The 24,802-nt window shown below is 47.4% G+C and overlaps 1 protein-coding gene across 1 annotated transcript in view; it reads right to left on the bottom strand.

Moving 5' to 3' along the window:
• The window catches only part of LOC146175803 (actinia tenebrosa protease inhibitors-like), a 63,711-nt gene extending 49,130 nt beyond the window's left edge, over positions 1-14,581 (bottom strand). Inside the window, exons 1-6 of the mRNA XM_084581207.1 lie at positions 14,444-14,581; positions 9,605-9,784; positions 7,900-7,992; positions 6,244-6,417; positions 3,074-3,211; positions 2,677-2,772 (exon numbers count right to left, since the gene is read on the bottom strand). Coding sequence (XP_084437333.1) covers positions 2,677-2,772; positions 3,074-3,211; positions 6,244-6,417; positions 7,900-7,992; positions 9,605-9,784; positions 14,444-14,498 — 736 coding nt within the window. The 5' untranslated portion in view covers positions 14,499-14,581. The remainder of the gene's footprint in view (positions 1-2,676; positions 2,773-3,073; positions 3,212-6,243; positions 6,418-7,899; positions 7,993-9,604; positions 9,785-14,443) is intronic.
• Between the last annotated feature and the right edge of the window lie 10,221 nt (positions 14,582-24,802).

Genomic DNA, 24,802 nt, shown 5'->3' with positions numbered 1-24,802 from the left:
CTAACACGATCCAGGCTCTGCAATTCACGAATAATACTCACGGGCGCAGCCTTACCCTTGCTAAAGAATTGAGCTACTTTGGTGTGACTTTATCGACTAACATTAGTTGGCCCGTTCATAACAAGGCTATCCACTCAAATCATTACGGAACTTTAATCCTAAAGCGCACTTTAACAGACGGCACTAAACAATGCAACTTAACTTTTCGCTGGCGATACCTCCATACTGGAATCTCTTCAAACCAAACCTGACAAATTCACTTACAGCTGTTGCAAACACAAGTTTTCACCATCAGCATCAGCCAATGAAGACGCTTTATCACTGGGGCCACTGTCATATCTACGCACGTGCTACCGTCTCAACATTCTAGCAAAATCGTACACTAGTCGACTAATACGCAAGCACCAATCTCCCTGATCACCCCTACTTCGCGAATTTCCCGCCACAACTACCTACAGAACTTTGTTCTATTTGAGTCACTCTTCGATTGTTTTTACATTTTCTCTTTTCCGGCAGGCTGTTGGATTATGCAATGCCTTAGATGGTTCTGTGCGTTCATACCGACTAATGAAGATAAGAAACAATTGCCTAATATGTTGCTTGACCGAGTTATATTCAAATATCCTGTTAGTCACTCCTATTATGTTTGTAAAGAAAGAGGCAGTAGCATTTGTAAATTAAAAAATTAGAAAAATCTGTCCACGCACACACACTGATCAAATCTTGTTTCGAATTCAAAGACAGCCACAGTTAGCAAAATAACTAGTGAAGCGGGGTGAGCTAGGAAAACAACTTTAAGAGAAGCAAAACGTGTACGTTAACTCGCTTAGAGCAGAGCTGTTCACACATGATTTCACGTATTCAACTCCCAGAGCCATTGCTTCATTCAAATTACGCGCAGTCAGCCAATCCTTGTTACGAGGTGAGCCTCCGTGCCTCGTATGCTTTTTGGCGTGAAAACAAAAAAGCTGCCCCAGCATATCACGCCACCGTAGCACTCTCTTGCGACTAAAAGCAAAAAGGAGGAATAAATCACAAATTATTCTAAAGTGCGTTCAGTGCCTATTTGTCACGCTTTAAAATGGTTATAAACTACCATGAAGCACATATTAAATGTTCGCTAAATATATTTGTTCTGCAGTTTTCTTGCACAGGTACTGCACTCGGTAGAACAATAAACACGTGAAATATTGCACCGAATATGTGACCATGAGAGTCATACTTTGTCAACTGCCCGTTAACCCATCAAATGAAGCACGACTGTTAACAGCCCCAAAATGACTCCAGACAAACCAATTATATCAAAGTGTTCCAAGGGTTGAGTTTCATGTCTTGATACCACTAGCTGATTCACCAGAAGGCGTCGCAAAAGTTCGCGGAAATACCTAGTTTAGCCAAACCTGAGTAAACCTGAGCAGAGATCTAGAGTGCAGAAGCACTTAGCCGTTTTGAAGAAGTCGAGACCATCATATATGTCAATAAGTATTTAAACATGTTTCCGATATATTTGTTCTATTCACGGTACTTATGACCCACTGCAGTGATCCATTCTTATTTATCTAGAAAACCCCAGAAGACCAAAATATCGCTGAGGGGCGAAAAATACAGGCACAAGTACATCGCTGACGATTAGGGTATAATAGCAAAACCGTAAAAAGACGGAGGTAGAAGGGGCGATCCGCGGGACTGTTATACCCTGCCTTGCTACAGCCTCATAATGTCAAACCTTGCCCATTGATAAGCGGAATTGCACGTGAATCCCATTCTGGTCTGGCGTTTATTCTAAGGGAAAATAGACATCGACGGTTAGGTTAAAAGCTAATGCAAAATCTGTGCGCATCTCTTTACCAGTATTGATTTTGCGCTATATAGCGGCAAACGTTTTAAAGTCGCATAAGGACGTATATTTAAATGCACGCTTCAATTCCTCCACATATTTGTTCTTCGAGCTATAATTCTTTCCTAGTCATTCAATCATATGGAACAAACCTTGTGGTCGGAGAAATGAAGGCAGATACTTTCTACCTCCTGCACCAGTTATCTTTTCTGACAGAAGAGGCCTATACATCTCTTTGGTAAATTCGTCACAGCAGAGGGTGCAGTTACGAGTAGGGCAGATATATTATTTTCGCGCATAAGCTGGGCGAAGTTTTTGTTTGTATTTACGTCTGTATTGAAGTGCCCGATTACCCCGATTGGCCATGAAGTTCTTGTTTGTCTTTATGCCTAGATTGAAATCCCCCCTTACACTGATCTTGGTGCACATGCGGTTACTGCATGCCATAGAAAATGGACGAAGTCTTTAGTGAACTAGGTAGGCAAAATATAGAGAACTGCCACTACCAGCATTGCGGTGTCCAACTTTGCTGAACCCAGTTCACAGGGACAGTGTTTCAAAACTTAATATACTACAATGTTACAGAGAACGAAAAGCGTTGGCAACGAAACCTAAAGGCAACTTGCTATGGATGAAGTCATGGAGGCGGTGCTCATTTCTGCGGTAGCGCCAAGGAAAGGAATATAGCACTACTAGAAATAGTAACAGCCGAGTAGTACACGTTTGCATTAAAGCCTTAGGCAGAAATGAGGTTACATGGCCTCATGTAGGCGCGAGCGCTCGAAGTGATTCGAAGACAAGTCGCAACAGCCCAACTGGGCCGTACATTGGTCCCTTACAGGCCAGCACTTCCTTGATGATGATGTGGAAGCTAGCATTGCCAGTAAGCGGTGCAGGAGTTGCCTCTTGGGGGCAACAAGAGTCGTAACTAGAAGCTGCTCCCAAACAAGACCAAGAGCTGGCGTGCACAAGCCAGAGTTAGCAGGTAGAGTAAGGTAGACAAGTCGTAAGCCAATACACACAAGTGACAGTGAATTAGTTATCGGAGAACTAAAAAGCTAAGTACAGAAGCAATGGGTGCATCTGCTATTCTGGCCAGATATCGCGTTTCGACAAACAAGCATAGAAAAGAGACACCTTTGTAAGCGAAACAGTTTATATTTGCGGATACTGCTGTATTCGAAAGCAAGTATGATACAGCTCCGCAATAAATAGATATATTTGTGTGAATTTATTTTTCATAATAGTAGAGGAAATATCCATTATTTGCATCCCATGGACTGTTCGGGTAGTAATTGGGGCTGTTCGGGTAGTAATTGTTGCCAGCTTTTTCCAAAACCTTGCAGTGCATTTTCGCTTTTCTCCAAGACAGTCCTGAGAAAACCCCAAAATAAAACGTTAGTAATACACTACTTATTGGGCTAATTCATTCTCAGAAAATATATTAAGTAACACTGAGTGATCGTGACCTATATATGTCAAAGTGTTGAGGCGAACGTGAACAAGCTCTGAAATATGTGTACGGATAAAAATAAAGCATTGTGTCGATACTCTATACTATTTTTGGATCGTTTGAAGGAGTAGTGTATATTAAAATAACACTTAAAAAGATCCCTCCTCTGTTTCAGTACAATGCTAGCAATAAGTTGCTTCATGAAGTTACAGAATATAAGTGCCTACACATATACGTTTCTGATAATCTTTCTTGAACCAAGCATATTGACAACGCATCTGTAAACGCCCTCCGAAAGCATTTTTTCTTGCGTCGCTTGGTTAAGTTAGCCACCCCCGGTGCCCGCCTCCTCGCCGATATTAGACCCATCTTAGAATAGGCTAAGCCTATCTGGGACTCAGATAAAAATACAAATATCAGCAAACTAGGAACAACTCAAAAGAAATCAGGCATGTTTATATACAACACATACGGGCAGGTGTCAGCCACTAACCTCCTAAGAAGAAGCGGCTTACCATCTATTTCGGATAGAAATCGCATTGTGTCGTATATGGTTCTTCTTTCATCTAATTACAACTCATTTAAACGTTGAAACCTCCAAAATGCTTATTTATTCCTCTAAGCACCAAGCTAGAAATCGGCATTCCTTTTCCATTATACCATTAATCTCTCGAGTTAATTCTTCTAAAGATTCTTTTTTCGCAAGAACTATCATTGACTGAAATTACCTCAATGTTGATGTGGCCAAGCGAAATTATTGCATCTTTTTAATTGATGAATTATGTGAATAGTGGTAATGACCTTGCCGTGGTACAGTCTTCTTAACCATCCTTCTGCTTTATTTTTTGTGTCTGCATTGCGCTATTTTCAACCCATTGTTTCAACCTGCTATGACCTTGTATACAAGATCGCAATGTAAATAAATAAAAAAACAGGAACATTTTGGACGTTATTTAGGTCCCCTTTCACAAAATCAGCATTGTATTACAGTGTGTTCGGTTGAAACAGTACAAATGTGCCTTAAATAACCGCCAAGACCGGTATACAATGTTTTCTGTGTGCGCCTGATCGTCGCTAATAGAGGAACTGTAACGCATTGTTGCAGACTGTTTATATGGCATTGCTTGCTTAGGTCAACACAATATATCAGAAAGCTTATCATCATATCAGAAACCGTTGATACGCTTTGCGCTATTTTGCCGTCTCAGTTTACACCCGCATCAAGACCGTCCTCTCCACTATGAAGCCTGCATAAACCACACCTGTTTCTTTCAATACCCGGCATCAGGAAAAAGGTCGAGCTATCGCCGACAGAACTAAAACAGAACTAAACAAACAAAAACTAAAACAAATAAATTGGCCCAAATTGTATTGAACAGACCAAATAGCTGGTTTCTTTACAAGTAGTAAATTGGCAAGGGCTAATTCGCTTATATTTTTCGAAATGATTCCGAGCACTGTGCCTAAAAGAACCGATTGAAACAATGCGAAAAGAAGACTTGGAAGATGTTTGAGCTCCTCCCTAAGTATAGAAAACGGCAGCAATTATAGACTCCGTCATCACCTTTCCTCTTTGTGTTTCGCTACCATCGGCGTGTCAAGCGATTGATTCGGACAATGATTTGTTTGTTGTGTACATCATATTTAACTTCTTTTTTATCCATAATGAGAATTCCTTCGATGGAAACCCAGTCTGTACGTTATTAATAACTTATATTTGGCTTACTCATAGTTAGAATCGGTATCCGTAAATTCGCCAACGCATTCGCTAGGCCACCTGCAAACACCCCGGAGACAACAAGCGTCCCATGTCTTAAGCGTAGCTTAATCGTCCACAAACCAGAAATGTTCTTTCGAATACCCCCTCTAATTAACCCAAATTTGTTTTTCTACATTCTTCTTGCCTATGTTAGAGGAAAGACCTCAGCAATTTTGGAAATGGGAGATATCTCTCAATTCGTCAGACTGTTTTCAATATCACTCACGAACAACGCGATATGTGCTTACGACGCCGACGATGCCATGCCTTCTACGTCACGGGCCTTTAAGCTACTGCTTAAAACAAACATGAATATAGCGCCAATTTTAACTCAGCTTTATTCGGATATACCTTCCTATTTGCAATAAGACCGAGAAACAGCATAGGTGAACTTCGACCAACATACAATAGGCTCCAGAGCCCGACGTCTTAGACTAACTGCTTGCAAGCTCAATAAAGGGAATAAAGAAATATCACAGTTGAGGCAAAAGGAGCAATTAAGAGGGCTATGTCCCAGGACTACTATAATGCAACAGAATGAAATGGAGCAAATCACCGAACTCGAACTCAACGACGTATGTAATACACATAGCTCTACAAATACGAAAAAAAAAAACACAAACAACGCCCGTCCTAGAACAAAACATGTGCGAATGAAAGACAGTAAAGGGAATCGCGGATGAAAGGTATGAGCATAATGTTTACTCTTACATAAATCTACTCGCTTACTCACTGGAAGCAGAAAAAGCAAAAGCAGTCAAAATTGTTGAACAACGTTAACTGACTAATAAGAAAAGAAGATAAGTACACATAAAAATTAACAACCTCATAGAACCATTATCAAACAGCTGTGTCAGCGCTACGGTGCATAGTGGATGGTCTCTTAACGCTTATATTTGCTAGAGAAAATAAAATTCTAATCCACTCAATATTTTCGGCATTTTTCTCTAATACGATCTTCTAAACTGCATTTATCTTCAATGCACGTCCATTCAAACTACATTTATTCCCTAAAGAAAGCAAGTAACAAAGCACAGAAATACATTATGTAAAAGAAAGTTCTTGTTTTCTTTTTCTTTTCTTTTTTTTTTTTTTAGTAGCACGTCTATGGTGCATTAAGCACGCTATATTAAGCTGCGTGGGTTGCAATAGCTGTTACTTTGAAACTACGCAAAACGGCTTTGTATTTCTTACCTCCGCAAGTAGACATGCATTTGGTGCATTTGCGAAAATTGTTCTCATTTCCGCCACAACCCCCGTAGATGAATATCTCACAGCTCTGTGTTTCCTTGTTGTACCACCACCTAGGTATCGCTGCTTTACATCGCCCAACAGCTTGGGGAAGGCTGCAAAACTTCTTGCCACGTGCTGAAATACAAAAAGAAGAGTAACTAGCACCCATTACATTGCAATGATTGGGGTTTAGTTTGCGATAGTAAGAGATGAAAGATTCATTTTTTTTTGTGGAAAACAATTTCCACTAAAGCGCCAAACTAAGCGGAATCGTTCCTAGTGTTCTGGCATCATTACACCATTTGGCTTCCCCATACCCACAAAGACGGGCATACATTTTGCTGCTTTACTTAGCACCTGAAAGGGAAGTTTATAGCATTCCTTCATTCTGCGAGAATACACTGGTTCTGATGCAATGTTAATTAAGAGATCATCCAGTTCCTAAACCTTTTTGGTGCGCGATCAATTCATTTTATTTCTTATTTTTACGTTGAGCCTGGGACATCAAGACGGGCTTCTTTTCCATGAATGCGGAAATACTCATGTGAAAAATCTTTAGTGTTCCCTTTATACTCTCGTCTGGTACCATCGAGCGTTCACGCCAAGAGATGGATTTTCGGCAAATTGTGCTACTAATGCTTTCGCTTTAAAAAAGCGAGCGTTAATATTGTAATCAACTATTCGGTAACCATAGCAAGATGAATTTTGCTCTTAACGTCGCCTGTAAAGACGCCTTTCGGTTTATTTCTGACAGCGACCACATCGCAGTGCCACATCTTCGTGCAAAAGGCGGATTTGACAAATGCTTATGGCTCCATCAATAAGACATTCAGATACCTTTTTGAAGAGCTTCAAAATCCTGAGCATTAGGAGGTTTCACAATATCTTATCAACATATAGAACAAAAACGAAGAGTTATACATCAAGGTAGCACGACTGTTTATAAAGGAGAAAAGAGGAGGTTACCAAAAACAAATCCTTTGGGCGCGAGACTGATTGCGATGTACCTGAATGACATGTGCCAATAAACCTTGCATTGCATTTCTGGTCTTGCAGGCAGGTGCGCAAGAGAATCAAGCTGGAAGCATAAATAGCCTAATAAAATAGTTTGGCATGCAACACAAGTTGACTCCCAAATGTAAAGAGCCTTCGAGAGCGTCGAGCTATCAGCTGCTGGGGTAGTTTACGCCATTCAACATAAGAGGTTAATTAAAGTAGAGTGATCATTGCTATGCTTATTTTTAATGATGATGCGTTTCAATGAGACGTACACAGCCTATGAAAGCGCACAATCAGTTTCTTCAGGATCATCTAAAAACACAACTGTCCTGAAGTTCCCACCGTGTCTCTGCATTCTGCGCTTTCAGGCAGGAGACGCGAATGATATTTGCCAAGCATGCAAGATATAGAAAGTTCACGATGCAAGCACACGAAACCGAATGTTCTGTGCAGCTTTCGTCTATATATTAGTCTTCAGGATGCGCTTCCCGAGCTGGGCTGTTTATTGCACGGGCGCTCTTTCTCACGCAGCACACACCTGGCAAAGATGCGCAGTAGCGCAAACGAGGATCCGAAACTATCCAGCATGCTGAGCCCCATGCCAACTGGGATCCTCACCGTCACTGTAGCGCAATGAAATCGAGCTGCTGGAAGCTTTATGGCCTTCAGCTACAATCTCGTGCAGACTCGACTGAACGAGGAGGCCAAAACCTAAGATCCACCAATATTTTATGTGACCACGGCACCACAAGTAAGCATGCAGAATGCAATTTCTGTGCAATCCGTGTGCGCTGCAGCAGCCACAAAACTCACTGACATTTTAAGGGTTTACTGACAAGGTCTCGGAGGACTGTGTCAAGTTTTGGAGCACCTAGTCATGCGCTTCCGGTGGACTCATGGCCCTAGGCTGCGACATATGCTCCTAATATTTAGTGTCCAGCTCGATAGAGGATTACAATCGAGAGATCCAATTAAATATAGCGCCATGGTCACGTCATCCTCAACTTCGAAACCTATCTCTACCAACCAATAAGAAAGCCGATCTAAGCTAGCGTGTCCTAAGCTAGTATTTAATTTAGAGAATAATGAAGTGAGACGGTTTGTCCCGATAATAGGGAGACTATAGTCAGGGTGTTGCGCGTGCATGCGCTTGATTGGGAGGCCATTTGCTGGAAAAGGTGAGGGAAACTTCAGCTTCATAATGTGACAGGTTCAGATGGCATAGCAAGTGGAAGCGTCCGGACGTTCTTGAGCGTGGTACCCCTGCTCCGGCGCAGCGTTTCGAAAACAATGATATCAAATGGAAGCAGTGCTGCATGTTGAAGTGTTTAGTTGAACTGAGGGCGTCTCCTACAGATACGTTTCATAAGATCAAGACAGCATATGACAAAAATATGGCGAGCAAACCGCGAGTGTTGAAAGGATCAAAACAATTTATACACTGCCATGAAGACGTCGACGGAAAGCGACGGTCCGCTCAGTCATGGTGGCGGCTGTTACAGATATTTATGTTGATTGTGGGCGTATAGTGAACATTGATTGGGGTTTAAATGTGTATTTGATTCTAAAAGAGGTAGAAATTCAGAAAACAAGCTTATAAATTCTCACTGAACATTTGAAAATGTGCGTGGTGTTCATAAAAACTGTGCCCCAAGTTTTGGATCGCGACACGAGGGGTTCTACAGCACGCAATCTATTCGTCACATACGTCAGTCGCTGTCAGAGAGATCATGACCGGACAAGGCGTAACCACACTTCCTCAACCACCGTATAGCCCATACCTGTGACGCTGTAGCATTTTAAGTTCCGAAATAGAAGTATACGTTAAAAATACAATGGTACCAAGCCGTGGAAAACTTTCAAAAGGTCGCAACAAAGGTGACTGACGAGAATAAAGAAAATGATTTCCTAGATGTGTTTAAACAAATATAAACTCGCTGGGTTCGTAGTTGGTGCCGAAGATTATTAGCTTGAGTAACCTTTAGGAACTTGATGAACTGAAAGATATTGTAAGGGATTGTGTTTTTAACCCTCGGCCTCCTAACTTTTAGGACTGACTCAATCACAGGGGAGTGTTTCGAATACGTATCAAGAAAAACAAAGCTTTTTCAAGGCCGTCCTACAAAGTGAAAAGTTTATTTGAGCAAATTAGGTAAACGCTGCAGTAAGATTTGGGTCCACAAAACAAGACATTTCTGCTTCCGGACATAAGCAGGAACGTCTTGGGTTTCGTACCAAAACTTTTCGTGGGCGATTATCGCACAGTACCCGAGCCGGCAAAGCTTCGTCAAACCTAATGATTTGTACAATCAAAAATACTTACCTGAGCATGCTAGCAGACACTGTTGCCTGGAATAAAAGTTGTTGCTATTCCCACCACAGCCACCATAGATGAATTGATGGCAGTCCCCTGTGTTCGCATTAAAGTACCACCTTGTGTGTCTCGCTTTGCATCGACCAGTCAGTGCTGGGCCATGGCAGCCGGAAGCGGAGTGATGGGCCACTGGAAATAATATAGTTTCTTGCCAAATTTCTTCACAATCCAAACCAACAACCAACCTTCCCATGTATATTTTGAAGAATTATTTCATATCGGTTGCGCACGCACTTATTTGCTTGAAATTGCTCTACCTTAAGTATGCCGAAATGGAGAAGTCATATTACCACCCGTGATAACAGTAGTTGCTGCTGTATTCATGGGGTGGATCAGCGACAAAGAGGAGGATCGGGCAGAGTGAGCGTGGAATCGGCCGCGGCAGCTTTGCCTGACTACAGCTGTTTCCAGCTATGGCACCTGAACGCTTCGGCCCTGTCATTGGCCCTGTCCTTCTGGGCTGCCAACTCTGGTGGCCGAAAAAACCCTTAACATTTTTCTTCAAGTGACGTTAAACATAATGTTACACTAAGCGTGAGGCAGCAGTCGGCATCGATTACGAATTGCTCAAAACTCCATGTCGAGAATAATGTCTTAGAACAATTCAATAGTACGAAGCGTCACCTGAGGCCGTTAATGACAACACGAGCAGTACATTTTCATATAGTTTCACGAAGTGGCCTTGAGCGGTTTTGATTTTGGGGCCATAGATGTCGGCAACATAGCTCCCTACTCACAACAGAATTATCGGCACCGGGATCGACGATTGCCGTCGCGCGGTATCAGTCTATCACAACATCAAAATTATTGCACACCATGCCGTGAGGGCCGTCGGGAGCTCCATCGGTAAATTCGTCGGTAAAATCGCCAGGAATGTTATCGGTTCGCTTTAGGGAGCTGGGCGGCGCGCGAGGAGGCTCTTTAATAGGGGCGAACTCGGCAACACCTACTTCAGAAGTCGCCGGGATTAGTTTTCCATACATGGGGAGAGGCTTTGCCACCGATAGCTGCGAAAGGGGGAATCGTACCGGCAGGGCGGCGGCGAGCCAAGGTCACGACGGGAAGACCGCTCAGGCAGGGATAAACGGCGCAGGTACTACGCGATGTCGAGGGGCTGCTCACCGAACTCCCGACGGGGAGCATCCTGATTGAATCCGCGAAGACCGAACTCGCGATAAGGGCAACGACCGTAGACCTGGCCGGCTTCTCAGTAATTGAAGTGAAGCGGGCGTTGGTCGGTTGTCCCCCACGCATCGGCCTTGCTCATCTTGCGCTGCTGTGGGCGAAGATTGTACGCAGGTTACAGGGCTGTGCGTGCACGTAATGACGGAAAACAGGCGGCGCTGGCTGCTACGGCGGCGAGTGACGAAGGAGAGACGCCTGTCTCCACGTGCTTTGTAGGCGAAGAAACAACGGAGCACAGTGAGTAGTTGCAAGTTTTACGTCTTTGCTGACAGCCTCCGTGAGGGCGTATGGTGCCCTAACATCAGCAGGCGGAAGCAGCCGCTGAAGCTTATCTCGGACAACATCGCGGAAGATCACGCGCAGGTTCGCGGTGTCTAGGAAATCGACCAGAAAGCGGGTAGCGGAGAGGTTTGATACTCTCGGAACTCCCACAAGGAGACAATTATGGTCCGACCGCGTGGCGAGGGCTCGATAGATGTTCGTCGCCCCAGTTATAAATCTGTCACTGTTCTCGGCAGGTGTCGAATAAGACCACCGAAAGTGCAACTCTTGGCATCTCAAATGAGTGCGCACACGTTTGTTTCCTCGGTGGCTTGAGGGTTGACGCGGGCACTAAGTCACAAGACGTGTCACTGTTTCATCGGGTCGCTGAAATCTATTTTTCAAGAGGTCCGCTGCTCGCTGTCGCCTATACTGTCTGCCTAAACTGCTCCGTAGCCCATCATTACAGAGGTTCCAGGTTGTAAGGGAGGCTTCGTAATTTTCATACCATTCACGAGAAGTACTCTCCAGATAAGCAGACAGTGTTCGGCAGTCCAGCCAATGGGGGGGGGGGGGGGGGGGCATACATTCCTGCTACTCCAGCAAGTCCTCTACATCTCCGGAGGCATCCCAATGTAACGTAATAGCCGCACAAGGAGTCACTGGTAGATAGACCTCGGACGGTGCGAGAAAAGAGTTCGTCCGCTGACATTGGGTCGTGGTACTCCGAGCCATTATAAGTTGTGGCGAACCGCTGTTGCTGGAGTTCAGAAGCAGTCCGAATTCGGGAGCGAGCCGTTCAAGCCGCCGGCTGGCAGGTATCTCGTCCTCCTCGCCGAAGGGGTGGCGGCTGGGACTTGGGAGTAGGCTCAGAGCAGCGGCCGTTGAGGGGTTGCGCTTCATTACTCCAGTGCTTCCACCAGGATGTCACGGGTTCTTTCGGCGACCCAAGACAGCAGTTCACAAGGATAGGGCCAAGGACAGAGCCAAGGACAGGGTAGGGGCGTTCAGGCGCAACCGGCAGAAACAGGAGCTGTGGCCAGGCAAAGCGACTGCCGCCGATTCCACGTGCACTCCGCTCAATCGTCCTCTTTGCCGCCAATCTACCCCATGCCCAATACAGGCAGCCGCAAGTACTAGTATTTCTACCACGGGAGAAAATATGCACCTGAATGTGAGAAATTGAGTTTCCAATTCGAGCCCAGTCACATGTGACCACAGGTGTGACCACAGGTGCCGCAAACACGTCCTATAAGTGAAAGTAGCGAACCCAAAGGTGGTTTTGGTGGCAAAACATTTTCAAGCAAGCCTCATACAAAAAAAAAAAAAACGCAATCCATGTTTATGGTCAGCAAGAATAAAATCTTCGATATGATAACTATAACATATATTTCTGTTGTATATCTTAAGCATTTGTTCTTTGCAGGCCCTAACCTTGAGCGGAATTAAGAAGGCGATCGTTGTATCCTTCCTACTTTATTAAAATGTAGGCAGTTGTGTACTAAATCAATCAGCTGTATTCACATCTGCGTAAAAAAAAATGAATGGCAGATAACTCGACAAAAAGCCGAGGAGAGATAAATTTACCGCAGTTACAAAAAGCCGCAATTACGGTAACACGGTAGCAGGTTAAGATGGCATGGCTTATGTAAAGAAAGCATGTTCTAGGGTAATTTGATTTTTGATAGTCTAAACTCAAGAAAATCAATACTTCATCATCTTTACCCTCTGAAAGTTTGATGACCAATCATTGTTATTGTGTGCACACTAGATTGACAGAGCTCAGGTGTCCGGCAGATATCCCAGCTCGAATATTTGCTGGAACATTTATGATTGTGAGCCTGTATTGTACTCTTACGCGAGCCGTGTTACGAAGTGCTTAAGAAACATTAGATCTTAATAACTGATCACATGATACCCTCGCTAGGTAAGATATGTAATACTGGAATGAAATACTAGAGAATAATTTACACAGCTGACCGATCGTTGCGCGAACCGAAACCATCGCTTTGTAGTTCATGTCCAATAAAGCGAGCGATGCTCTAATTGTTTGCATCAAAGTGTAGAACGTGAGCTAGATGGCAGCCGTAATCTCCACAATTCTGTTCGTTTGGCCACTATGAATAAAGGGTTGCAAATCTAAGACAGAGAGCGAGTGATAAATTGTTAAGAAAGTTCGACCTTTTACTTACCTCTATATTTATTTACCCTGTGAACCTATTTGTAAGGGTTCCTACAAGCGAGCAAGAAAAAGGATCTAACAGTCGGAGCAACTTTCTCTAATATACATGCAAAATGAAGGAAAATTGAAAGGAATAATGTCATTTCATTCTGTATGGCATGATCAAAATTCACAACATGACAAAAACATTGTCGGAGGTGTAATAGCTCCAAACGCTAGTAAAACAAATTTCAAATCGCAAACAGATTTAGCTCCAAACCACCTACTGCGTACACGTACACGCTTTTGTCGCTAAAGTGAGATTAATTTTCTCACGTTTAAATAGATTAAGCTAATTGTATTCGACTCTGATATGCACAAAACTATAATTGGTCTTATAACGCTAGTGCAGTAATAGATTCCGACTTGCTCTAACGTATTTAAAATACCGATACGGCATAAACATGAAAATACGAAAGGCAATCTGAATTTGAAAAATTTTACAAGAGATTTATCCGCAGTCTTCCACTCTGCAATACACCACCGTAACTGCCTCACGAGGGAGCAGATGGAGAAAGCGAAAGAAGGAAGACATCAACTGACGTAGAAGTGGATGCGTTGCTAAATGTCAACCATGCGAATGTCTTCATAACGCACTGTCTAACTTCGCACAGCTCACGAGCGCCTTCTCAGACTCCACTTTCGTGGAAATGCTTCCACCAAGCTGGACTGAATCCACTGTCCTGGAATCATCTTTTTTTAATTTATGAAGTTAGTGAACAATTACTTAGATGGATAAAAAAATAGAATGTTTTAATAATGATCGCTTAGCTGTACCAATTTCTATGACAAACTAGAATATTCTCAAGGCTCCGTTAGTTATACACAATTTCAAATCATCCCGATGAAAGGAACACACTTATGTAGCACATTATTACGGAATAGCATACAGGGTCATTCTATTTTACTCTAGGAGAAGACAAAAACTCATCGTGCATAACGAAAACATTTTGTATTGTGTAGTGGGGATTTTCTCCCTTAAGACTCGTGGGTAGAGAGTACAAATGTTAAAGTAGATTCCTCGATTAATTTTCATATTACATTAGTATATTATTTCTTACAAATCAGGATGGGCGGGAGACTAGGCCGAGGGATAACTCTGGAGTGCAAAAATTACTTACCACAAGCACAGAACGTCAGCACCAGATGCATGACAGGAACTGGAGAGACGTACATTTTCAAGCTAAGTGCTCAACGAAATAGAATGGCAAACTTTATCCAGAGTAGTAAGTAAAGTTGTAAGCTACGCGCTCATATACATATGAAAGCAGTGTGGAGTTAGCTTCCTATTTCATCCTGGATGCAAGATAATATTTTTTATACTGGAGTCCTTTTTCCTGTTTTGGACATGTCCCAGGCTTTGTTCGATTCTAGGCAACAGCAAAGATTGAATACCTTTATCACCACTACACCTATAACCATTGTATGCTGCGTTTGCTTAGTCTTCCTTGTATACATGAATATTGCTTACCCTAAATTTTCTCGCTCCATGAAACATTGTTCCATTGCACAAAACGGACAATTGGGCGAGACACAAGTCTTTTTCCACCTTATAATGCTATGTGAAATATTCGTTTTCAAGTATGCACTGTCTTGCCACTGTTCTGCGTAAGCAAACCTTTCTGTAGCCTGCATCTGGAGGAACGTTTCAAATCCTATAGCGACTAAACAAAACAAACTCTTATGAAAGCGACCATAAAGTAAAGCTACAAAATATGCTAATGCAGTTTACTGCAGCCGACCAGCGCTGAATTCGCTTTATCTTCAACGGCTGGGATCGATTGGCCGAATAGGTTTATTTTCAACACAACGCTGAATATTGTATTGGTATTGCCGATACTAAAAGTGCAATGCACGTGGTAGCAAAGTGTAACAGCTCGGACTTCTTTCATATCTAAACTGCTACGTTCTCAACCGTCACCTTGGTTACACATACTGTTTCGCTGAGTGAGCGCAACCATATCTCGTCTGTAAACGGGCATAAAAGGTTACCAGTAGTAAAAAGAAATAGTAACAGTAAATGGGGCGGAACAAGAGCAAAAAAACGCTTCTGCCCACGCGAGGCGTCTGCCACTATGGTCCTCTCGTGTCATGTTGGCTGGAAGAGGGCGTACGTGCATAGCATATCTCCACTCTGTTGGAATATATACGCAAATATATTCTACAAAACCGATGTTTGGGCCAGTTCGTATTGATATATCTTGTAAAACGTTCGCAGCACGAAAACGCGAGGAGATGAAGAAACACACATGACAGGACGAATACTGCACTTCCAACTAAATTTCATTCGCAAAAAGCCAAGCTAAAGTGCAGCGCTATTATCATCAAAATTTGCATTAACGTTCTAAACGCTAGTATCTGCAAAGAAAAGGGATCAGTTTATTTGAAACTGCAAGGATTGATGTAGTCCATTCCAACAAATAGGGTGCTTTTTTGGCGTTTCCCAAGCGAACGTATGAGAGGAAAGCCATTGAAGCTGTTGAGAAAAACGTTAGTGACACTAAATTTGAGGAGCGAGGGCAGAAGTCTACAGCACTAAGGATGCAGGACTACACTTGGATTCACTTGCAAAGAGTGCGAAGAATTCGGATCGTTGCACTCTGGAAGTACATGCAAAACACACAAACCTGATTTCCCGTTCAGATCGATACCGTCTGAAGCGAGTAGCTGCTAGTCAGCTATAGGAACATTTCTCCAAAAGTGTACCTGACGACTTTGAAGACGAAAGACCCCTCCCTCGTTCGGAGTTCGCACCAGCTAGCAGAAGAACTGAAGCAAGGCTCGGCATGACCAAATCGGCTGCCATGGGGTTCTCCATCGGTATTGATAATCTCTACTACTCCGTACCCCACGAAGATTCATCTAAAACTAATATATCAGTGATAGATAAGCGTGGAAGGGGTGCCTTTCAAAATATGCCGGCTGTAAGCAGTGACCGTTTTAGAGCGCAGCTCTTTGGCGTTCGTTCCTGGGTTTCGCGTCGGCGTCGGCGTCGTCGTCGGCCTCGAAACCAGCTCCGCCCCCCTTTCATCGCCCCAGCGCTAGCAGCGACCGACTGATACCGCAGGATGCCGCTGACGCCGCTAGAGAGTCAAGATAACGTGACTGCATGGAACACCGTCGCCGCCATGCAGAAAGAGGAGGGGAGGGGAGGGTCCCCCCCCCCCCTGTTCGTGTGTGGCGGATAGGGTGCTCTTCAATTGCCGACGCGCCGGTTATTTCACGTAGGCCCCGGCACGTCGACGAATACGTGACCACCTTCCCACGGCTAGACCTGGTTCTTGGCGCTGCGGAAGCGAGGGTATCATATTGTTTGCGTCGGCATCGGCGGCGTTGTCCATGAAACCAACTCCGCAGCTGGGGTTGACTCACTATCGGCGTCAGCAGCATCAGTAAGTCGCTGCTATCTCTTCCCTTCTCCCTTTATCGCGTTGTCCGCTTGCTGCGCGCGCTTCTGCCCCCATCGTTTGCCGCTGGGTGTACACGCCGACCCCCCTCCCCCCTCTTCCTGCGAGTCTCCGGTTGTCAAAGCGCCGGCTCGAACTTAATTCCTTTCTTCGCTCCTCCTCTAATGCAACCCCTGTGCGGTGGCAATCAGAGAGGCGGCGGATCTGTATATGTGCACCGCCCGAGCCGAAATTGCCGCTGCCGTTCGCCACTGCGAAATTATCTGCCAGTTCTTTCTGAGCCATGAGCGAGACGACCGGTGGAAGTCCTCCGGCTGCTGCTGCTGCTGCCGCTGCCGCTGCCGCTGCCGCTGCCGCTGCCGCCGCTGCTGCTGCTGCTGCTGCTGCTGCTGCCGCTGCCGCTGCCGCTGCCGCTGCCGCTGCCGCTGCCGCTGCCGCTGCCGCTGCCGCTGCCGCTGCCGCTGCCGCTGCCGCTGCCGCTGCCGCTGCCGCTGCCGCTGCCGCTGCCGCTGCCGCTGCCGCTGCCGCTGCCGCTGCCGCTGCCGCTGCCGCTGCCGCTGCCGCTGCCGCTGCCGCTGCCGCTGCTGCTGCTGCTGCTGCTGCTGCTGCTGCTGCTGCTGCTGCTGCTGCTGCTGCTGCTGCTGCTGCTGCTGCTGCTGCTGCTGCTGCTGCTGCTGCTGCTGCTGCTGCTGCTGCTGCTGCTGCTGCTGCTGCTGCTGCTGCTGCTGCTGCTGCTGCTGCTGCTGCTGCTGCTGCTGCTGCTGCTGCTGCTGCTGCTGCTGCTGCTGCTGCTGCTGCTGCTGCTGCTGCTGCTGCTGCTGCTGCTGCTGCTGCTGCTGCTGCTGCTGCTGCTGCTGCTGCTGCTGCTGCTGCTGCTGCTGCTGCTGCTGCTGCTGCTGCTGCTGCTGCTGCTGCTGCTGCTGCTGCTGCTGCTGCTGCTGCTGCTGCTGCTGCTGCTGCTGCTGCTGCTGCTGCTGCTGCTGCTGCTGCTGCTGCTGCTGCTGCTGCTGCTGCTGCTGCTGCTGCTGCTGCTGCTGCTGCTGCTGCTGCTGCTGCTGCTGCTGCTGCTGCTGCTGCTGCTGCTGCTGCTGCTGCTGCTGCTGCTGCTGCTGCTGCTGCTGCTGCTGCTGCTGCTGCTGCTGCTGCTGCTGCTGCTGCTGCTGCTGCTGCTGCTGCTGCTGCTGCTGCTGCTGCTGCTGCTGCTGCTGCTGCTGCTGCTGCTGCTGCTGCTGCTGCTGCTGCTGCTGCTGCTGCTGCTGCTGCTGCTGCTGCTGCTGCTGCTGCTGCTGCTGCTGCTGCTGCTGCTGCTGCTGCTGCTGCTGCTGCTGCTGCTGCTGCTGCTGCTGCTGCTGCTGCTGCTGCTGCTGCTGCTGCTGCTGCTGCTGCTGCTGCTGCTGCTGCTGCTGCTGCTGCTGCTGCTGCTGCTGCTGCTGCTGCTGCTGCTGCTGCTGCTGCTGCTGCTGCTGCTGCTGCTGCTGCTGCTGCTGCTGCTGCTGCTGCTGCTGCTGCTGCTGCTGCTGCTGCTGCTGCTGCTGCTGCTGCTGCTGCTGCTGCTGCTGCTGCTGCTGCTGCTGCTGCTGCTGCTGCTGCTGCTGCTGCTGCTGCTGCTGCTGCTGCTGCTGCTGCTGCTGCTGCTGCTGCTGCTGCTGCTGCTGCTGCTGCTGCTGCTGCTGCTGCTGCTGCTGCTGCTGCTGCTGCTGCTGCTGCTGCTGCTGCTGCTGCTGCTGCTGCTGCTGCTGCTGCTGCTGCTGCTGCTGCTGCTGCTGCTGCTGCTGCTGCTGCTGCTGCTGCTGCTGCTGCTGCTGCTGCTGCTGCTGCTGCTGCTGCTGCTGCTGCTGCTGCTGCTGCTGCTGCTGCTGCTGCTGCTGCTGCTGCTGCTGCTGCTGCTGCTGCTGCTGCTGCTGCTGCTGCTGCTGCTGCTGCTGCTGCTGCTGCTGCTGCTGCTGCTGCTGCTGCTGCTGCTGCTGCTGCTGCTGCTGCTGCTGCTGCTGCTGCTGCTGCTGCTGCTGCTGCTGCTGCTGCTGCTGCTGCTGCTGCTGCTGCTGCTGCTGCTGCTGCTGCTGCTGCTGCTGCTGCTGCTGCTGCTGCTGCTGCTGCTGCTGCTGCTGCTGCTGCTGCTGCTGCTGCTGCTGCTGCTGCTGCTGCTGCTGCTGCTGCTGCTGCTGCTGCTGCTGCTGCTGCTGCTGCTGCTGCTGCTGCTGCTGCTGCTGCTGCTGCTGCTGCTGCTGCTGCTGCTGCTGCTGCTGCTGCTGCTGCTGCTGCTGCTGCTGCTGCTGCTGCTGCTGCTGCTGCTGCTGCTGCTGCTGCTGCTGCTGCTGCTGCTGCTGCTGCTGCTGCTGCTGCTGCTGCTGCTGCTGCTGCTGCTGCTGCTGCTGCTGCTGCTGCTGCTGCTGCTGCTGCTGCTGCTGCTGCTGCTGCTGCTGCTGCTGCTGCTGCTGCTGCTGCTGCTGCTGCTGCTGCTGCTGCTGCTGCTGCTGCTGCTGCTGCTGCTGCTGCTGCTGCTGCTGCTGCTGCTGCTGCTGCTGCTGCTGCTGCTGCTGCTGCTGCTGCTGCTGCTGCTGCTGCTGCTGCTGCTGCTGCTGCTGCTGCTGCTGCTGCTGCTGCTGCTGCTGCTGCTGCTGCTGCTGCTGCTGCTGCTGCTGCTGCTGCTGCTGCTGCTGCTGCTGCTGCTGCTGCTGCTGCTGCTGCTGCTGCTGCTGCTGCTGCTGCTGCTGCTGCTGCTGCTGCTGCTGCTGCTGCTGCTGCTGCTGCTGCTGCTGCTGCTGCTGCTGCTGCTGCTGCTGCTGCTGCTGCTGCTGCTGCTGCTGCTGCTGCTGCTGCTGCTGCTGCTGCTGCTGCTGCTGCTGCTGCTGCTGCTGCTGCTGCTGCTGCTGCTGCTGCTGCTGCTGCTGCTGCTGCTGCTGCTGCTGCTGCTGCTGCTGCTGCTGCTGCTGCTGCTGCTGCTGCTGCTGCTGCTGCTGCTGCTGCTGCTGCTGCTGCTGCTGCTGCTGCTGCTGCTGCTGCTGCTGCTGCTGCTGCTGCTGCTGCTGCTGCTGCTGCTGCTGCTGCTGCTGCTGCTGCTGCTGCTGCTGCTGCTGCTGCTGCTGCTGCTGCTGCTGCTGCTGCTGCTGCTGCTGCTGCTGCTGCTGCTGCTGCTGCTGCTGCTGCTGCTGCTGCTGCTGCTGCTGCTGCTGCTGCTGCTGCTGCTGCTGCTGCTGCTGCTGCTGCTGCTGCTGCTGCTGCTGCTGCTGCTGCTGCTGCTGCTGCTGCTGCTGCTGCTGCTGCTGCTGCTGCTGCTGCTGCTGCTGCTGCTGCTGCTGCTGCTGCTGCTGCTGCTGCTGCTGCTGCTGCTGCTGCTGCTGCTGCTGCTGCTGCTGCTGCTGCTGCTGCTGCTGCTGCTGCTGCTGCTGCTGCTGCTGCTGCTGCTGCTGCTGCTGCTGCTGCTGCTGCTGCTGCTGCTGCTGCTGCTGCTGCTGCTGCTGCTGCTGCTGCTGCTGCTGCTGCTGCTGCTGCTGCTGCTGCTGCTGCTGCTGCTGCTGCTGCTGCTGCTGCTGCTGCTGCTGCTGCTGCTGCTGCTGCTGCTGCTGCTGCTGCTGCTGCTGCTGCTGCTGCTGCTGCTGCTGCTGCTGCTGCTGCTGCTGCTGCTGCTGCTGCTGCTGCTGCTGCTGCTGCTGCTGCTGCTGCTGCTGCTGCTGCTGCTGCTGCTGCTGCTGCTGCTGCTGCTGCTGCTGCTGCTGCTGCTGCTGCTGCTGCTGCTGCTGCTGCTGCTGCTGCTGCTGCTTGCTCTTGCTGCTTGCTGCTTGCTCTTGCTGCTTGCTCTTGCTGCTTGCTCTTGCTGCTTGCTCTTGCTGCTTGCTCTTGCTGCTTGCTCTTGCTGCTTGCTCTTGCTGCTGCTTGCTGCTGCTTGCTGCTTGCTGCTTGCTGCCAGAGCAGAGGCCCAGCGCCGTCACCGCCAGAATCCAGAGCAGTAAGCGAGGCTGAAGCAGATGCTCATCGCCGCCGTCGAGAAGACCCTGCCGTTCGCACCGCCGAAGCGGAGGCTCATCGCCACCGTCGAGAGCAACCAGGTGTAAGCGAGGCTGAAGCAGAAGCTCATCGCCGCCGCCGAGAAGGGAGTCTTTGTTAAAGGAATACGTGTGAAAGATAAAAAAAAAATTCTGTGATAGCGCATACATGTGTTGCTCGATTTCTTTGCCTCAATCTGTCGAAAGGGTGAAACAGCTTATTTGCTGCGCTCAATTTTTTTTAACCTTGTCAGAGTTTTATCTATAATCAACTGCCATTAATTTTAATAACCAATTTTGCACATAAAAAGCTGGAGTGTTAACCGGGTCATGTGCGAAACCCGCCATGTCCGTCGTTTTTCTTTCTCGCATTGACAAAACTGTCCCTAAAACTCGCTCCCGAACCTACATTATACTTGGTATTAAGAAAAATATCTGGTGATAATGAACAAGCCGCGTACTCTATCTTTTGACGAAGCTGTTGCTGACGTTCTCGCTTCATACAAAAGGGTCGCAAAAGCGTTAAAGTTTAAATACAAACTTCCATGTTAAAGCAGCGTACAGTTCCTTGACCTAAGAATTTAATTTTTGGAAGGGCTGGATGTATAATCCCATGTCACAAAAGGCACTCTTCCCCTACAGCAGTGCTCATTCGAAGGTAGGCGAAAGAACAATTGCTAAAAATTGCCTCAATTGCGCGTCGGAAAAACCATGTTACCATGGAGTGTCTCAAAGTGTTATAACACAAACAGAGCGTTTCCGCATCTCCGGCTATTCTCCAAATACTTTGTCAGCAGTTGCAGAGAGCCTGCTGCAAAAAGAAGTCAGTAGAAAGAACGAAAAGCAAAAGCAGAGGCTGACATAAGTAATTACGTGCATTTCCTGGCCCAGGACATTCTCGACGCTTAATAGTGCGTTGAGTAAAGTTGTTTCCTCCTCCTCCTCCACAAAGTGTCTGATATTCTTAAGAAGGTTTCAGAAAAAGATACAATGTAAACGTGCTATACTCCAAGCCAAGTAAGCTCTAAAAAATTGTCTAATGATGATCAAAAAGCAAAAGCCTTACGGAGTACCACACACCAACTCTGGTTAACCCGGTGCACTACCAAGGTAGTTTAAATCATTCCATTCACTTTTAGTAGAGTGTACGCTGGTAAAACATGACTGTTTTAAAGAGAAAGCCAAGGAGCACTTCGATCAAATCAAAGCTGTAAAAGGGAGTAATGTTGCTCTTCGCTGCAGAGACTGTAAAAGCCCATTTTTTGAAATATTCAGAAAACCGAGGTAATAACTAAAGGATTACGCGTTTTTCGAAATAAGCTTATTCGACCCAAACTGGAACTGCGGAAAGATTGAAATTTCTTGCGGACATAAACCCTTGAGCTTTTCAGGCTGTTTTATAGACAGGTGGGTTTATTGCAAGGAAAGGCAGAGAATTTAGACGGAATAATTAAAATCTGGCCTGTTACTCTGAAATGAGGAAGGGGAGATGTGGAGCAGATGGGGGATCATGATGGGCGATGATTTGAGAGAAGGCATATTAAAATATATACCGGTACTGATATTTGCTTTACAAGCGCGAGTCAAGTCCGGTGGCGCGCAAAAAACGGCAAAAAGCCCACGCTGCCTAGACACCCTTCCCTTTGTCCTGCCAAGCGCCCAGTAGCAACTCATCCGACGAAGGTCTCTTGTCCAAACGCTTCAAGGAAACGGCTAGTACGTTTCGTTAACGCGCATACACTGGGAATCTTAATAATATATGGTTCACAGTATCGGAGATGCCACAAGTTGAACATTCAGAGAAATCCACCTGTTCAATTAAATGCATGTACCTGCGCGTAAAAGCCACGTAAACGAAGTTTATGCAGAAACGTGCAAGATGAAACGGGAGTTTACGCGGAGCATAAAATGCCAGTGTTCGATCGAGCCTTTTTTAGACGAATGTGTCGGGCGTCTGGCTGGGCCCAGTAAGCTGTCGTGTCGTCGAGTTGGGCACTCGAGTGCCATAACCACAGAACCACAATGGCGGGGCAGAAGTTCTGTTCTGAAAAAAAAAAATCTTTTGTAGTTTCTCAGGCTGTCTTATTGATGATAATTACCGTTCTAGCTTAATTTCAACGTTGCAATGATATGTGGCCTTTGTGACTGTGTGTCTGTGAAGTTTTGTTTAGAAGTTTTGCTTGCGTCCTTCACGACAATTTCAATACCTACACGATATGGTTCTACTGCGAGAAACGTTGCAGGGCATTGTGATTCGGCTCCCGGAGGGTGATTCGTACAGAAACTTGACTAAGAAAGCTACCGCTTCGGTGAAGAAATATGACGAAGGATTTGCCCCCCGTGTGCCTCGTTAACTTGTTTTATACGCTTCGTTCCTTAGGTTGAAAAGAATGCGCGAGCTGAGTAGGAGCAAGTATCCTCGGCGTCTCGGAAAGAAGCCAAGTATACCTTAGTGAATGCCACCATAAACAAGATATCTGGTATCAGCAAATGTTTTAGCATATTTAATACACGTTGGATAACACCGTCAGCTTCGGAACTTTTCCAGTCACAAGATAACATCTGACTGTATTTCACACGTGTGAAGGTTGCAGAGTTTTTGCACAGTTTAGTGGTTTAGTGACAGGATAAGGTTTGTTTTTGAGCTCCGGTTTTTCAGTTAAGGCATCGCGCCTCCTCTTGTGCTCCATTGTAGGTTTGACACGGACAAGGGGCCACATTGCCTTTCCCAAAAAGGATTCAGGTTCCGACCTATGCTGCGTTTTGCATGCAATGCTGCGCATGCTTGTTGAGTGAGCATTTGGCGAAATGAACTGCAGCTACATGTGCCGGTACATTGTGGTTCCGACTAAAAATGTACCATTCTTAGAATGTCGAAAATTTGGCTTCACGGACAATTCGTGCCATTCTTCGTCGAGCTCTTATAAGCAGCGTAATTGTGCTTACAGTTCCCTAGAAACCTCAGCCATCACAGCATTGGATACAAAGAATCGTTGTTGACAGAATGGTCTTCTATTGCAATTAACAGCATGATTGATTCTCTCTTCTACTAGCTCACTCATTATGCTTTCGTTTGTGCCTCGAATATGTCAGACTACTCATTAGCATACAGACACGCACTGCCACATTATGACCAAGGCCAGCGAACAATCCATACAATTGTGCCCGCGTCGTCTGGGGTAGCTTGCCTGGATCGAATTCTATGGGTTCCGAGTTTGATTCTCGTCTCACGATCAACCCGTATAGGAGCTATCACCTTTGGCAGCTCCTCCCATCTCAGCCATGAGCTGCTAGCGTGCCGTCACATGATCCGCAAGCCAGTGTCCGGCAATGTCAGCTGCGTTCTATCACCTTCTCGAGGCATGTTCGCAATTTTCCGCTCTCAATATTGATAACATTGATAACTCCAACGCCGGATTTTTCATCTTAGCAGAAGCCACTGGTGCCTGAAAATTTCCGAGCTTCATGTTTATGTCCATTCTTTTCCTGATGTAAAGAATGAGACGTTCGCTGTGTTTTTACCGTTTGGTTGTCCACCACCGCCGATACTATGTACTCCAGCATATTTCAATATGAGCTGCAACAATGGACACTCACTCATGGGCGAAAGAATAGACGGTTATACTTTGACAAAGTCCTATGCATATGCGACCTTGTTGTTGCAGCCGAACAATAATGGAGAAAACCCTTTGTCTGAGATGCCGTCTGAAAACACGAACAATTTTTTTTCCTTTAAGTACGTTGTCTGTTTCACAAATACAGAACGGCGATCTACCACACAGTTCAGCACGAAGAAATGCTGTATGTACTTCCTTCCAAAATATAACAAATATCATCTGTTGCATCGCTACATCCAACTTATAAACTGCGTCCTCTATGCTGCACAGGTTGCCTTGTTTCTTGCAGCAATTCAAATGGTGTGGTTTTAAATGTCTTTTGGCAGGTTATCATTGAAGGCACAGTTCTCCGAAAACTCCGAACGTTCTGAGCGAGAAATCAAAAAGCGTGGTCCTGGCAGGTTGTAGTTGCTACGTGACATTGCCGTGTACTGACTAGTTGTCGACGAGATGGACCAGATCGCTAGCTCTAT

Source organism: Amblyomma maculatum, chromosome 10 (genome assembly GCF_055883805.1).
Source record: "Amblyomma maculatum isolate TAMU_Amacu chromosome 10, ASM5588380v1, whole genome shotgun sequence".
In the NCBI taxonomy this organism is placed as follows: domain Eukaryota; kingdom Metazoa; phylum Arthropoda; class Arachnida; order Ixodida; family Ixodidae; genus Amblyomma; species Amblyomma maculatum.
This window is presented reverse-complemented; position numbering and strand designations above follow the sequence as displayed.